This window comes from Mustela putorius, unplaced genomic scaffold (assembly GCF_011764305.1).
Source record: "Mustela putorius furo isolate JIRA1106 unplaced genomic scaffold, ASM1176430v1.1 tig00537350_pilon_pilon_pilon, whole genome shotgun sequence".
NCBI lineage: Eukaryota > Metazoa > Chordata > Mammalia > Carnivora > Mustelidae > Mustela > Mustela putorius.
In genome coordinates this window covers 20,743,945-20,760,694 of record NW_025422471.1, presented here as the reverse complement: position 1 = coordinate 20,760,694, position 16,750 = coordinate 20,743,945, and the positions used below count along the sequence as shown (strand labels likewise).

At 33.5% G+C, this 16,750-nt stretch overlaps 1 protein-coding gene across 4 annotated transcripts in view; it reads right to left on the bottom strand.

Annotated features, from left to right (window-relative positions):
* The window catches only part of SSBP2 (single stranded DNA binding protein 2), a 296,195-nt gene that overhangs the window by 182,281 nt on the left and 97,164 nt on the right, over nucleotides 1-16,750 (bottom strand). For all 4 annotated transcript variants that reach the window (XM_004759144.3, XM_004759145.3, XM_004759146.3 and 1 more), the window contains exon 4: nucleotides 7,438-7,522. In XM_004759144.3, the coding sequence (XP_004759201.1) occupies nucleotides 7,438-7,522 (85 nt within the window). The remainder of the gene's footprint in view (nucleotides 1-7,437; nucleotides 7,523-16,750) is intronic.

Here is a 16,750-nt window from a genome sequence, read left to right as displayed (position 1 = left end):
GTAAGAAATCCCAGGATCAAAAGAAATAAGAAACATAGCTGATCCTGTTATCAGCAGGACTTAGAAGCCTCCCAGAAGCAATCCTGAGCTCAGTGAGACAAGCTGGGACACCATAGGTAAAGTGCGGATGTGCTTCCTCAAATTAACAATTACACAGCATATTTTTTACACAAAAATAAACAAACAATTTACCTTATGCTAGAAAGGCAAAAGAAATTAAACTGGATCCTATAAGAAATGAAAACAGTGGTTAGAAACTATACAGCAGATAAGGTTGAAAAGTGAATCTTATTATGTCCCCACCTATTGAGGTGAAGAAAAGCCTATATTATTGACTGATAAATATTATTACACACCTACAATAGTTTTCATCATCTTTAATGGATTTTAAATGTAACTCTATTTGTTCCTAGCCTATTAAGACTCTACTTTACCTGCACTATTTAGGATACCTATTGCCTAATGTGCTACCTTCATTTGAGCATTTACTAATTATGGTTACTATATGATGAAATCTAAACACACATCAGAAGTTATGTGTACTTACCATCTCTCTCCATATTCTTTCATATATAAATTCTGAATGATCTAGCAATATAAGACTATAATGTATCTCTCCATGTATTTTACTACTTGATATTTCAAACTTGTTGGGCAAAAGTCTCTTTTGCTAGATAGTAGCCCATGAAAATGGGGATAATAATCCATTTTGTTCACAGCTAGGTTTCCTGGTGCTATGCCTCCTGAAATATAAAGCCTTTGCTACCTGCTTTGATTCATTTGTTATGTCTTTACAGATTACTGTCTTATCTAAATTTGTTTTGAAATACAAAATGAATAAAAGTAGTATTAAATGACCTTCCTGCAACTATGATATCCAGGTATATTAAAATGAGAAGTAACAAATATTTATTAGGTAATATTTTATTTAATCATTATTTAATAAACACCAAACATAATTTGAACATCTCATGTCTAGCACCATGCCAGGAACAGGAGATGAAAAAGACAAGTAAGACAAAGCATGTTCCCTGAGGAAGCTCACAAATCATTACAGAAAATATCCCATTATAAAAATCTAATGTGGGCACCTGGGTGGCTCAGTTGGTTAAGCAACTGTCTTCGTTCGATTCAGGTCATGATCGTGGAGTCCCAGAATCAAGTCCCACATCGGGCTCCCTGCTCAGCAGAAAGACTGCTCCTCCTTCTGCCCCTCGCCCCTCTCATGCTCTCTCTCTCTCATTTTCTCTCTCTCAAATAAATAAATAAAATCTTTAAAAAAATAAAAATAAAAATCTAATATACAGGAATATTAGGGAGGGACACAGAAGATGTTAACACAGCAAAGGGTGAACTTAACTCTCTGCAATAGTTTCTTTTTCTTTCTATTAAAAAATTTGGGCAGAGGGGGATGCCTGTGTGGCTCAGTCGGTTAAGAAGCATCTGCCTTCAGCTCAGGTCATGATCCCAGAGTCCTAGGATCAAATCCCATATCAGGCTCCCTGCTCAGTGGGGAGCCTACTTCTCCCACTGCCCCTCCCCCTGCTTGCACACACACTCTCTCTTCTCTCTCACAAAAATAAAAAAAATAATTAAAAAGTTTTTAACTAAACTAATATACTTAAATTGAAGTATAGTTGACATATAATATTATATTAGTTTCAGGGGTGCAAAATAGTAAGTTGACATTTACATAGGTTACAAAATGCTGATCACACACAGTAAGTATAGTTACCATATGTCACCAGACAAAATTATTACAATTATTGACATATTCACTACACTATACTTTCTACAGAAGTATTTTCTTGAATAATATATGATATCTGCAAAAATAATTTTCATAAGGTATTAATAAAAGCATTATTCTATTATTTTATTTACATATTATGATGTACAAAATTTTTAAAACGTAGCACATCATTATAAACCCATAACGATCTTTTCTAGGTGTTATAAACATTTGCTTAGGCAAGAACACAAAATCAGCCACATGTTATCAAAAATTATAACTAGGGGCACCTGGGTGGCTCAGTGGGTTAAAGCCTCTGCCTTCGGCTCAGGTCATGGTCCCAGGGTCCTGGGATCGAGCCCCGTGTCAGGCTCTCTGTTCCTCGGAGAGCCTGATTTCTCCTCTCTCTCTGCCTGCCTCTGCCTACTTGTGATCTCTGTCTGTCGAATAAATAAATAAAACCCTTAAAAAAAATAAATAAATAAATAAATGAAAATTATAACTAAAGCCTACCACTTTATCTGAACATTTGAACAATTTAAAACATCTCCAGTCTTCCAAACTTACAGACCACTGCATTGTTAACATTTATCGAACATCTATTACTTGACAGACCCCAGGGAAGAATTAATCTAATTCTCTGCTCTCAAAGAGCTCATTGTAATAATGTGATTTCATTACTACCACACTAAAGCAATAATATATTTTGGCTCTATCATTGCTTAGGACAACTAAGGAATCTTCATTCATACCAGAGAACTAAAATTATAATCACTGTATATGTTTCTCATTGTTTAGTTGTATATATGGACACTTTTTTAAGGAAATAAATGAAATTAGAAATAAATTGTTAAAACAACTCTATGTTGATCTGAAGCAGAAAAAAGAATTCTAGTGAACATTAATTAACTCCACATAAAAGCACTGCCTATGATTTTAGGGTAAAATAAAAACATACCAAAACAACAAGAAAATAAAAGGTAGTTCAATAAACCTTCCAAGTAAATAGGTATTATTTTTAAACACGTAAGATGATGGTTTACCTTCTACTTTTTAATGATAATATTGTAGTACCTAATAATAATTTTACAGTTCAGATGAACCTACTTCTCACTCAGGATAAAAATAACTGGTCCAAGTTAGATATCTCCCAGCAATGTGGAAAAGTAATTGTATTATAGTAAACTTTCTATATAAGATAAACTCCTAATTATTAAAATTTCCTCCAATATTTCTGATCTTGTTCTCCACTCCCCTCTAGAAAATCAACAGGTAGACATATTTCACAGTATCTGTCAGAGCAGAGAACAATCTAACAGATTTGTTTGGAGATAATCACTTTATTTGCTGCCATCAGGTCTCAAAGATAAACCATAAAAATACCTGTAAACACAGTAAAAACTACTGTGTATATTTCTTTTCTAATGTTAATTATCTTAACTATATTTTAAAATCTTGTTATTTAAAAATTTCTAAAAATACAAATATAGAAAAAATATAAAATAAATTATGGAATTTTATTAAATATTATAAAACAAACACATGGTTATTATAAAGTAACTATCATGGGGCACCTGGGTGGCTCAGTGGGTTGAGCCTCTGCCTTCGGCTCAGGTCATGATCTCAGGGTCCTGGGATCGAGCCCCACATTGGGCTTTCTGCTCAGTGGGAAGCCTGCTTCCCCTTCTCTCTCTGCCTGCTTCTCTGCCTACTTATGATCTCTCTCTCTCAAATAAATAAAATCTTAAAAAAAAAAAAGGTAAATATCACCATGGTCAGGCAAAAGAGAATTTTGTCAACTACCTCAAAAGCCCTTTCCATGAGCCCCATCCCAATCAGAACCTTTTCCCACTTCCTGTAAGCAACCATTATCCTAATTAGTATAATAATCACTTCCTCATGTTTTTTATACCTTTACCATCCAAAAGTGCATTTGTATAACTGTATGATTTTCAAATTATCATGAGTTTACATATAGCATTGTGTATAGATGCTAAATATTTAAGTTAATATGTTTTAAAATACAAATGCAAAAAGATCATAGTTTTACTTATCTTAAATGTTTTCTTTCTCTCACATTTTTTGTTTTGTTTTGTTTTTTCTCACAATAAGTATGAACAGGGTGATTTTTTTGGACAGAAAAGATATTAACTTTTGAAAGAAAGGATATATGTATAACCACTTGACAAATAAAATTATAAAGTGATAAAAATCCCTAATCTAAAGAAGCAATGGGCAGAAAAAATAGTAATAATAACCCAAAAGCTAAAAATGTTTCTGGAATAATAATTACAAAAAAAAAGGGGTTTTATTAAAAAGTATACAGTGGGGGCACCTAGGTGGCTTAGTCAGTTAAGCATTTGCCTTAGGTTCAGGTCATGATCTCGGGGTCTTAGGAATGAGCCCTGCATCTGGCTCCCTGCTCAGCCAGGAGTCTACTTCTCCCTCTCCCTCTGCTTCTCCTCACAGTTTATGCTCACACTCATGCTCTCTCTCTCTCAAATAAAATCTTAAAAAAAATATATATATATAAAAAGTATACAATGGCTAAAAGCTACATCTATTCAGTTTCTAGATCTCCCCTTAATAGGTACACACACAAAAAACAAATGTCTCTCATAGAGATGCTAAATACCTACAGTGTATAAAAACACAGGACCACCTCAAATATAAATTTTTAGTAAGTTTTTTATTTTCTATTTTCAGAAGAAACATTATAATTCACTGGAAGGCAGATTTTAATCCATTTGAAGTAAATTTCATGAACATAAAATTAATACTAACTAAAGATATTTGGAAAATATAGAAATATAGAGAGACAAAAATAATAGTCGTGCATAATTCCAACATCAAAAGGTGATCACTGTTAACAGTTTAGCTTATTTTGTAGTTAAAAAGATTATTCATTTTTTACCTCATTATGCCTCTATCATTTCTTCAAAAAAATGTAGTCAACATTTCATTATCCATTCAATCTTATAAAGACTATAAAATAACAAGACTACTTTTTTAAACATATGAGAATTTTATATGCAAATAAGTATTTTTTTATTCTAAAGATGAGCTACTGAAGAAAATATTTCTCAGGCTGCTTTCTTGAGAGAGCAGTAGGTATACATATTAATTACTATTATAGAAATGGTTCCATAATGAACTCTAATAAAGAAATATAACAATCTAGAATTTTACCACAATCTTAGTGTTTGTTTCTGTTGCCCATTTTCTTCCCTGAGTCATTCAAAATCACATCAAACATGAACTATGTTGATCATTTTCAGAAACTGTCATTTATATTAAGAAATCAGGAAATCCTACTCATGAAAATTATCATTAAAGTATGCTACCAAAAAAATGTATGTCTAAAAATCCAATTACAACATGAAATTATGTAAGTCAAATCCTTTCACACAAATCTCCATGTAAAAGAAAATTCTGGAGACGTATTACCATTGAAAATAAACTGGCTTAAAGGATAATGAAGATGCCACCTAAAAATAAATCTAGTTTCTTAAAACTAATACTTAAGATAAAATTATAAAACATCTGATAAAGCCCTGCTAATGTTCATAATGGATTATAAAATCCAAATACTTAATTTTTCTGAACGACATTTACTTAGGACCAAATTACATGATAACAGATTATTCTTCCTAGAAAATCTATTCCAAGTTCACTCAGGGACGCCTGGGTGGCTCAGAGGGTTAAGCTGCTGCCTTGGGCTCGGGTCATGATCCCAGGGTCCTGAGACTGAGTCTCGTATGGGGCTCCCTGCTCAGTGGGGAGCCTGCTTGTGATCTCCCTCTCTCTCTCTCCCCGACAAATAAATAAATAAATAAATGAATAAATAAAATCTATTAAAAAAATAATAATTTCATTCATACCTCTTAGCCAGTGCTCATTTAAAAAGAAAAAACTTGAAGTATTTAAGTGGGCTTTTGAAGTTAGTAAGTGTGAATGCTATCTGAAATATTGAAAATGCCTTGTGCACGTAACATGTATGTGTCAACAAAGATGACGAGGCTCTGACAATGGCGATGATTTATCTAATCGTTCTAAGAGATCTAAATTAGTTCAGTCAGTGTTCCTTGTAAGATCTCCATGATGAACAGTTGGTGCAACTGTCTGTACAACAGAATTATGAAGAACTATTTATATAATTAATTTCTTAAAACGTAGATTCACAAATATTATGGTCCTCAGGAGTAGAACACTGGCACTATGTAATGCTACCTAGTTATCAAAATTAGTGAGAATTCAAAAAACGTTTCCCAAGACTAGCGTGCCAAACCTAGGCATATCTTTTTGGTGTAGGAGATAGATGAGATGAAGTATCCCATTCAAGCCAGATTCCTTGTAATCTTCATGGTTGAGTCTCTGCTCTACTTTCTGCCACCACCCAAGGGTAAAAATAGAAAACAAGATAGGCCAGATAAATCCTGTATTCTGGGCCCTGCTTTATCTGCCTTTTCTCTACTTTTTCTTTACACGCAGAACCATCCCTTTCACATTATCCCCAAGAGCTATTATTGTTTACTGCATAGCAAGCTTTATGAATACAGTCAACATCAGATGAGGCAAGCAGGAACAGTCACTTTAATCAGCTTAGTCCAAAATGAAAAGTATTACACAGTCCCCCCAGATGCCCAAGACTTTTATTGCTCTTCCATCTGCACACTTTTCCTTGTGCTACTTTTGGGGCTGTAATTGTCCCAGATATTTCTACTCTTTAGTCTATGCCTCAAGATATCCTTTGGGAGGTCTTTTTTCCCTTTTGAACTCTGATTCTGGTTTTTAAGGCTATTCACACAGAATGATGCCCCCCTTCTACCAACATCATTAAATAGTTAATATCAGATAACCTCAGGTTTCAGCCCATTTCCACTTCCTCCAAATTAAGAACACTGGATTTCCTTCCTCCCAAACTCAAGCTATCCTTCCTTTATGGTCAATTCTACATTTTCCAGTCCCTTCACAATACCACCTTATTCTTAAACATAAATTTTTCTCTTAAAAAATCTTGGGATTTTTTCCCTCCTTTTTTCTACAATTCTATTTCCTCATACCAAACTCTTTAAAATCACATTTGTAGTTCTTATAACAAAATGTTCAATATACATCAACTAGCCAGGGACAGTCCACTGTCCTTCCTTAGGAATTAAAAAAAAAAAAGTCTTTTTTAATTATTTAATGCAATTTTCATTTTTGCACAGAATCTTTTTGCTCTCTTGAGTTTCCTTTAATTCACAATAAATTTTATTTGTAGAAATGATTTCAGTGTAACAGATACTTAGCTTTATGATGTGTAATCAAAAGGTACAAAAAAGAAAAATATAATATCAAGATATATTTTTCAATCTTATGTGCAAAAGAGGAATTTATCATTCACAGTATTCTTATGACTCCTTTTCTAGAATAAGGAATTATTACTTAATTTTTATAAATCTGAAATTTCACACATCAGGCACGCTTAAAGATAAAAAGAAAATACCTTTAATAACTTGGCATTAGGACTAGCCTCTTATCCTAAGCCTTCAACAAGACTTAAACACTCACTTGTATTTCACTATTAAAGTTACAACCCTATTTCTCAAGAAAAAAAAGAACAACCAATTTCTTAAAGTTAAAGGAAAAGAGTAGATGGTCCAAGAGCAGTGGTTAAAAAGAAAACTGATAATATAACTTAGTAAAATTATACATTTACTCACATAATCATGGAAGGCTTTTGCTTCACTTGAATGTTCACATGTTTCCCGTCTTTCTGGAGCTGCACAGTAGAGATCCCAAAATACACTAAAAAAGTAATTATGGAAACATTAAGAAAGTCATATAATATCAAATAGGAGATCACAATTCCAAAAATAGAAGACATGTATTATTCTTTATATAAAATGTGTTTTCTTCTTCAGGACAAATATTTCTTTGAAAGATAAATTCAGGTAAGGTTCCTCCTGCAATAATAAGATATAATCTAGCTCTTTTAGAAATGCTAAGATTTTTTCTAAAAGGATAAAATAATTTAAAAAAAATTTAAACTGTCATTCTTAATTGTCTGTTTGTATCACTAAAACACATGATTGAAATAATTATAATGCTTTTCCCAACTTTCCCATGAAGATAAAAACAATAAATAATATCCTAATTTAATCATTAAAGAATAAAATGGCTCATTATTTTTTTCAAGATAATTTTGTTGTCCAACTACCAGGCTAGTATCCTGACCATTAAATCACATTGTTCAAACAAACATATGTTCTTAAAATTTCCTTTTGTTTGCCCTTGCAATTGCCAAAATAGTTAGTAATTTTGAAAATTCAAAAAGTCCATGCTCTCTCTTTTTCCCCTTCTGTTCAAGAACAATGGGAATAAGCAAGGTGGAACCAGTTAGAAAAAAAATAATTACAGTGCTTATAAAACTTATGTCTCTGATCATCCTACCATCTATAAAATTAACAATGAGCTATAACAAATGATTAAAAAATCAGGAAAGCAAATGTCTAGAAATACCAGCAACAAACAAAGGCAATTACACTGATGAACAGAAATCTTTTTTTATTATACATTTTTCATTCTACAAAAACTGGAAAGTAGACTAAATTAAGTAGTGAAGAGCACAGGTTTTGGAGCAGGATATATCTCAGACAAAGCCAGTCCTGCCAATTAATTACTAGCTCAAGTTGCTTAAACTCTATAAAGGAGGTTGTTGAGGGGTGCCTGGGTGGCTCTGCCTTCGGCTCAGGTCATGATCCCAGGGTCCTTGGATCGAGCCCCACTTGGGCTCTCTGCTCAGCTGGGAGCTTGCTTCCTCCTCTCTCTCTCTCTCTGCCTCTCTGCCTACTTGTGATCTCTGTCCAATAAATAAATAAATAAATAACCTTTAAAAAATAAAATATATTATAATAAATGAAATAAAATGAGGTTGTTGAGAAAGCTGAATTATACAACATAAACAGAGCATCAGGCATAAACTAAGCATACTATCAGTAATATAATCAACACTGTGATTAGCTTAAAAGCTTAATACGCATATATATTGCTAGGGCAGGTCATTGTACCACGTGCACAGGTAAAGATGGTACAATAAAAACTTGGTAAGTTAAACCTGGTCTCTTTGGTCTGACCTTTAAAGGTGCAGTCTGAATCTCTCCCCACAGGAGAAAACATTCTGTAGGCCTTATAACATGACTAGTTCAGTAAAATAAGATTACATTCAAAGTGAAAAATATGAATGATTGAATATTGGCATTTAATTTCCTTTTAAGTTTCTGTAATAAGCAGGGAAAAATAAGGAAAACAATAAAGAAAAATAATTTGAGTAAACCATTTCTTTTACTAGAAGGAAATCAATTAAAAGTTATACTTGGCCTTTCTATCTCCCTTTTTGGACTTAGGAATTACAGATATACAAAGATATAGCTAGGGGCACCTGGGTGGCTCAGTGGGTTAAGCCGCTGCCTTCGGCTCAGGTCATGATCTCAGGGTCCTGGGATCGAGTCCCGCATCGGGCTCTCTGCTCAGCAGGGAGCCTGCTTCCTCCTCTCTCTCTCTGCCTGCTTCTCTGCCTACTTGTGATCTCCCTCTGTCAAATAAATAAATAAAATCTTAAAAAAAAAAAAAAAAGATATAGCTAAACGTTTTCCACCTGTGTCAAGTGTGTTATGAGTTATAGAATATTGCAATTATTCTATTTTCATGTTCTTAAGGAACTTCAAAGCTCTTAAAACCAAAATTTTATAATGGTAGTTTTAAATCGTATTAAGTTTAATCACAGAATATTATGTGCAGTATTATAACAAACACCTCCATATCTTTTTATTTACTAATTTCTTAACAAATGTTATATGATCCTTCTTGAAAATCATTACATTATTACTTTTAAAATGTTGTCTAACGAAGTGGACTGGAAGAAAACAATTTATTATTAGATTATGTCCTAAAAGTTATTAAATAACTATAAATAAATGATTACTTATACATATAATTAGATTAAGTATTTATCCTGGAATAGTAACATTGTTCTATTTCTATCTTTTTGTTTCCTTTTATGGATGTAATTGGAGGTCAAAAGTTTACAAGATAGGAGCGCCTGGGTGGCTCAGTGGGTTAAAGCCTCTGTCATGATCCCAGGGTCCTGGGTTTAAGCCCCTTATGCTCCTTGCCCAGCAGGGAGACTGCCTCCCTTCCTCTCCCTCTGCCTGCCTCTCTGTCTACTTGTGATCTCTGTCTGTCAAGTAAATAAATACTTTTTTTAAAAAAGTTTACAAGATCAAGATGAGGGAAAATAAAACAATTTACTAAAGTGGGATAACTTCATATATGGTATATTTCTGACAATTCTACATCACCTACGCATGATCTCCCTCAATAAAGATAAAGAAATAAACCCTTTGAAGACATTTCCCAAAGGAAGAAATACACAGTTTCACAATAATAGTTACAGACATTAATACTCCACTCTTAATACTGGACAAAACAACCAGACAGAAGATATACATGGAAACAAGGGTTAAACAACACAATAAACTAACTAGATTTAATAGATATATGCAGAACACTATACCTAGCAACGAGTATACACCTTCTTCTCAAGTGTAATTGAGGCATTTTCCACGATAGGCCATAAGTTAGAGCATACATTAATTAAGTCTCAATAGAGTTGAAAAGATAGGTATCATACAAAATATCTTCTCTGATCACAATGGGATGAACTTAGAGATGAGTAACAGAAGGAAAACTAAAAAATCCACAAATTTGTGAAATTAACACAAACTCCCAATGGATCAAAAAAGAATCACAAGGGAAATTAAAAAATACTTAGAATGACATGAAAACACAACATACAAAAACTTATGGGAAAAAAAAGCTATACAGGGGGAAATTTAAAACTATAAATATAAGCTATAAATATATTTAAAAAACAAGATAGATCTTACATCAACAACCTAACTTTAAAACTTAAGGAACTAGTAAAGAACAAATGAAACCCAAAGTTAATAGAAGGAGATAGTAAAGACTAGAACAGAGATCAATGAAACGGAGAACAGGAATATTAATTCTATAAAACCAAAAGCTAGTTCTTCAAAAAGATCAATAAACTTGACACCTTTAGAGCTAGAGGAACTAAAAAGAGAGAGAGGAACAGAGAGAGAAAGAAAGAGAAGACTCAAATCATTAACGACTCCACCAAAAAAATGTTAGAACTAAATAAATGGATTCAGTAAAGTTGCTGGATATGAAATCAATATACAAAAATCAGTTGTGTTTCTATAAACTAACAATGAACTATCAAGATGAGAAATTAAGAAAACAATTCCATTTATGATTGCATCAAAAAGATTTAGGAATAGATTTAACCATATGATTGATTATACGCAAAAGAATAGAAAATCTCAGAGATATTCATACACCCAGGTTCAAAGGAGCATTAGTCACCATAGTTAAAACAGGGAAGTAATCCCAGTGTCCACTGATGGATAACACAATGTAGGACATAAGCAAAATGGAAAATTACTCATCCTTTGAAAGGAAGGAAATTCTAACATATGCTACGACATGGGTGAACCACGAGGACATTATGCTAAGTGAAATAAGCTAGTCTCTAAAAGAAATATACTGTATGATTCTACTTATACAAGGTACTTAAAGTAGCCAAAAATCATAAAGAAAACAGAATGGTGGTTGACAGGCTGGAAGGACAGGGAATAGGATGTTATTTTTTAATGGATATAGAGTTTCAGTTTTACAAGGTAAAAAGAGTTATGGAGATGGATGGTGGGGATGGCTGTGCCACATTATGAATATATTTAATAACACCGAAATATACACTTAAAATAGTTAAGATGGCGAATTTTATCTTTTGTGCATTTTGCCACAATTTGAAAAAACTGAGGGGGGGTACTTTACCTGGCCAGCCATGTTCTAGGTACCATTTTACAGTGACTAAAACAATTCTTTTCTGTGTATTCATAATCTCTATTCCATCACTTCAAAGACCATAGAGCTCAGGTGGCCACCAGAAAGCTATGAGATACTACTAATAAAGAATAGTCACATAAAAATAAGGCAAATTGTCAAATTAAAAAACCCAAATCATTAGGAAAGTTTCATAATTAAGTCAAAAATAATCTGAAGTATATTATGGAATTGAAAGTATAAAAATTTAAAAATTAAATAAAATTTATTTTTAGTGCCATGATATTCATGTTGAAGACATTTCATCTATTTTATAAGTATTTGTATGTTTTTACCTAAGATGTGATTACAGGTGAGAAAGATATTTCAAAAGTTTATCTTTTCTAGAAAACCCAACCCATGTTTTGTACTAGTTATTTGACTCATACAGTATATTGGGACTGCTACAATACCATCCTAATATTTGAAAAAAAAAAAAAAAGTTATAGCATAACAACAGCAACAAACCTGCACTGTGACTAAAACGTGAGTTCACATTCGGCAATTAATCCATGCCTGGCTTCGTTGGACAGAAGACAAATCACTTAGCTAATTTAGAAAATAACAAGATTAAAGACCTCTATAAACCCTTGATAAATCAGAATTTTAAACTATTGTTTTCTTCTACTAATATTTCAAGTATATATTAATGCATAATCTATGCAATATGCCACATCACATCCTGCACAAGAGAAAATATATATATATGATCCATGCCATGTATGTGACTGTGGATCCAAAACTAGAGATGAGTTAAATTCAAAATTTCAACTCAATTTTCTAAAGCACCTAAATACAACTCTATGTAGAAGTTACATCTCATATATTATTAAGACTTTATAAATATCCTGGGTAAATGCTTATGGCTGATACTATGATGACATGACATTTATCATATGAAAATGTGGACTATGTCTTAGAAGAGAAATTAGGCTTTTTAATAAGTAGGTAAGATTCATAGCAATACTTGATTTACTTTTAGCTGGATGAATTTCATTTGATTTCTTTTTTTTTTTTTAAGATTTTATTTATTAATTTGATAGAGAGAAATCACAAGTAGACGGAGAGGCAGCCAGAGAGAGAGAGATAGGGAAGCAGGCTCCCTGCTGAGCAGAGAGCCCGATGTGGGGCTCGATCCCAGGACCCTGAGCTGAAGGCAGAGGCCCAACCCACTGAGCCACCCAAAGCGCCCCAAAATCTTTGTTCTTGTACTATTTATTATTATTAAAATTTCCCCCACATAAATCAAAGGAAAATACAAGATTTCCAAGTTGAGGATTCTCATCCAAACCCTGTTTTTCTTCCATTCTGAGGATGTGAGTGAAAATGATTTCATTGGCTGTTAATATCTCTAAGAGAATAATGAAGGCAAAATGATTGTCAGAGAAGACTGCAAGGGTGAATAAACACTCCAGAGGTGTCCCAAAGATAGGATGCTAACATAATATAACCTTATTATTATAATAATAACCTTAATTCACTGGCCACATTCAGGACAACCTGAAAATAAAAATTTAAAAAAGAAGAAAAAAAACCACACAGGAGACAGGCCACATTACTATAACTTCAAATTGTTAATAGCTAAGGAAGTTAATTCTCTTTGGCCCCAAAAAATACTTTCAATTAATCTTATTCATAATCTATACTGATGAAAATGATCTATTCATAAACTAAGGAGGATTTTACGTAAAATGTGTATGTACCTTAAAACTTCCAAATACATGTTCTTGTGTTATTCCTTAACATTACTTAATAACTTATAAAATGTAAGCATTACATTTTGTCCAACTACCATAAAATTCTCATAATACTCTTGGATTCATGATGAATTCATATTTTAAAGTATCATTAAAATAGCTTATGTGCTAAATTCAAGCATCATATACTAAGCATCATACATTCAACATTTAATCCTCCCATTATTATGTCTATTTTGTTGAGGAGGGAGCTAAAGCGTAAAGAGGTTAAATAATTTGCCTAGGGGACACAATTGGTTAGCAGCAGAGCTGAGCTTGAACTTTTATTTCTTACATTATTTTACCTCTATTGTGAGTATGGTATTAAGAGTTCTCATTTCAAGATGGCTCATGCTGATTACGGGCAAGTTTATGCAGCTCTGGCAGTCCAAGCAGCATCAGCCGTTATAAATGTAGTAGATACCTGTCCTAGATAAGACAGCAAACACTTTGTTATCCTACCTTTGACCCTCATACTCCAACTCATTTCCTGAGTATCCTATGGCAACCAGCCCCTCACCCCACATGCAGCTGCCCGTAATGCATGGATGCCTCAATATAGACCAGACTCAGAAGAGACAACTCTTCTGAGTCCCATTTATATCTACAGTCTAGAATTAGCCACTCAGGATGTTCAAAAGGGAACTGTAATTAATGTCTTATTAATAGTGGGCCACTAAATTCTGCTCTGTATTGAACAAATATCATCTGTTACTGAGATGAACACTGGTTACAATTCACAAAATTTCAATTCTAATTCTAAATCTGACCTTGAGAAAATAGTTTGTTTTTCTTTTTTTCATTAGTTTCTTTGTGTGAAAACAGAGAATATGGGGCGCCCGGGTGGCTCAGTCATTGGGCATCTGCCTTTGGCTCAGGTCATGATCCTGGGGTCCTGGGTCCTGGGTTGAGCCCCACTTTGGGCTCCTAGCTCAGTGGGAAACCTGCTTGTCCTTCTCCCATTCCCCTTGCTTGTGTTCCCCCTCTCGCTGTCTCTCTCTTTCTCTCTGTCAAATAAGTAAACAAATAAAACTTTTAAAAAAAGAGAGAATACATTATATATTTTACAAACTTCTGTAGATATAAGAGATGGTATGCGCAAAAGTACTTTTAAAAGAATAAAGATACTCTAAAATATTCTCATAACTAGTATGGTGAGAAAAAAAAGCTTTTCTATTAAGAGTAAAATTTGCCCAGTTTCCTTTCTAATCCTTCATATTCAGTGGAAAATTCCATAATCATTTACAATGTCTGCTCATCACCAAATTTTTCTTTTTTCATTCTTTTCCTACTCTCCCAGACACATTTTGACTTTTCTTTATAACTTAACCACCTCTGTTCTTTGCTTTCTCTCCTGCTAACACTTTCTATTGCCTTCTCACCAAGATTATACCCCCATTTTAGTTGTCCTCTGCATTGTCTTATCTTGCTGTTTAACTTTTTTAAAAGTTTTTATTTCAATTCCAGCTAGTTAGTATGATAATTAGTTTCACATTAGTTTCAGGTAGGATATTAGTTTAAAATTAGTGCAATATTAGTTTATTAATGTAATATTAGTTTCAGGTATACAATATAGTCATTCGACAACTCCATATATCACCCAGTGCTCATCGTAAGTGCACTCCTTAATCCCTGTCACCTATTCTACCCATTCCCTAGCCTATTTTAACTCAATTCAAATAAATGTCTATTATAGGCAAGACATACAAGATGAGTAAGAAATAGTCTGACGATGATTATATCATTCCAGTGAGCCAATTGACTAATTCAATGCTATTATTTTCACATGGGTATTTGGTTATTCTTAGCTAAACTCATGTCATTCATTAGACTCTAAAATCAGAGTACTAGTGTACTGTAATATTTGACTTCCCATTCCCAGTGAAAGAAACTGAATTCTCATGATAATCTTATTTATTAGTTTATTTTTTCTGCTGCATCATATATACTTAATTTCAGGATATAAATACATGGGCCCAAAGTAATTTCAAAAGGTGTTTTACATATAAAATTAAGAAAGAATAAAGCACAATTTCTGCTATTAATTAAATAGAAAGATTTTAAAAGTATCTATTTTTAAGTTACCTAAATTGAAAAGGACATTAATTTCAGGAGAATGAAGTTTCCTGGCATTTCTGTTTCTGAAATTACAGAAGCTTTGGGAACTTTCATTAAAGAAAACAAAGAGGAAATACATTTTCAAAGGGGATTTGATCTGGGTAAAGGTAACGAACACAGCAGGCATAGGAAATACTATATGGCACTAGGCTGGGTGTAAACTGGGAAAGAAAAAAAGAAGTGATAAAGGAAATTACATTAGAAACAAAGAAAAACTTCCAGAAAATAAAATCACACACTTCCTCCCATCTATAAATTGCCCTTTCCTCTCCAAGGCTTCCACCTCTCGATTTCCCTGAATTTCTTTTTTTTTCTGCACTTCTCTGCATGTTTCTCTTTCATATACCTTCAACCTCCCTATTCTTTTCATCTCAATCTATATACATGCTCAAATTTATTCTATTTTAAAAAGAAAAATGTGGGGCGCCTGGATAGCTCAGTCGGTTAAGCATCTGCCTTCAACTCAGGTCATGATCCCGGGGTCCTGAAGTTAGGCCTTCAGCCCTGCATCATTTGTGGGGGGGGGGGGGTCCTTTCTCAGCAGGGAGTCTGCTTCTCCTCTGCTCCTCCACCACCCACTCATGCTCTCTCTCTCTCTCCCTCTCAAATAAAATCTTAAAAAAAATTTTTTTTTTTGGTTAATCCTGAAACTACTCCATGTGGCACCACACACTTCAGCTATTCTCAGTAACCCTTGAGGTGGAAAAATGAATTAAAGCAGCCTTCTGAACCTCACTTTCACCCCCTTCCCAATTCAGGAAAATCTCTGGGTCCTTTTACATACACTTGTTGCAGAATTTAATCTCTGCATTAAATATCCTACTTGGTTCCAATACATTATTCTCTCCTGATTACTCTTCTTCCTCTCCAGTTAGTCTCCTATGAGGCTGCTCTTCATCTACCCAGGCTTAAATGTTGACTTTCCTCAGGATTCCAACCCCAGGCCCTGCTCTTACTTGTTACATTGAGCAGTTGAATCTATAAAGATTTTTCACAAATAGTATGGTCTGTGCTCATAATTTCCAAACCACTGTAGACCTGTCTCAGATGTATAGACCCATATCTCTGACCTTGTATTAGGGCAACTCTATCTGAATGTCACTTAGGCATCTCAAAATTAAACCTGTCCAAGACAAATTGTGACATTTTCTCCAAAGTTTGTTGCTCTTTCTATATTTCCTCTTTCAGTCAATGACATCACTGCTCACCTCAAATC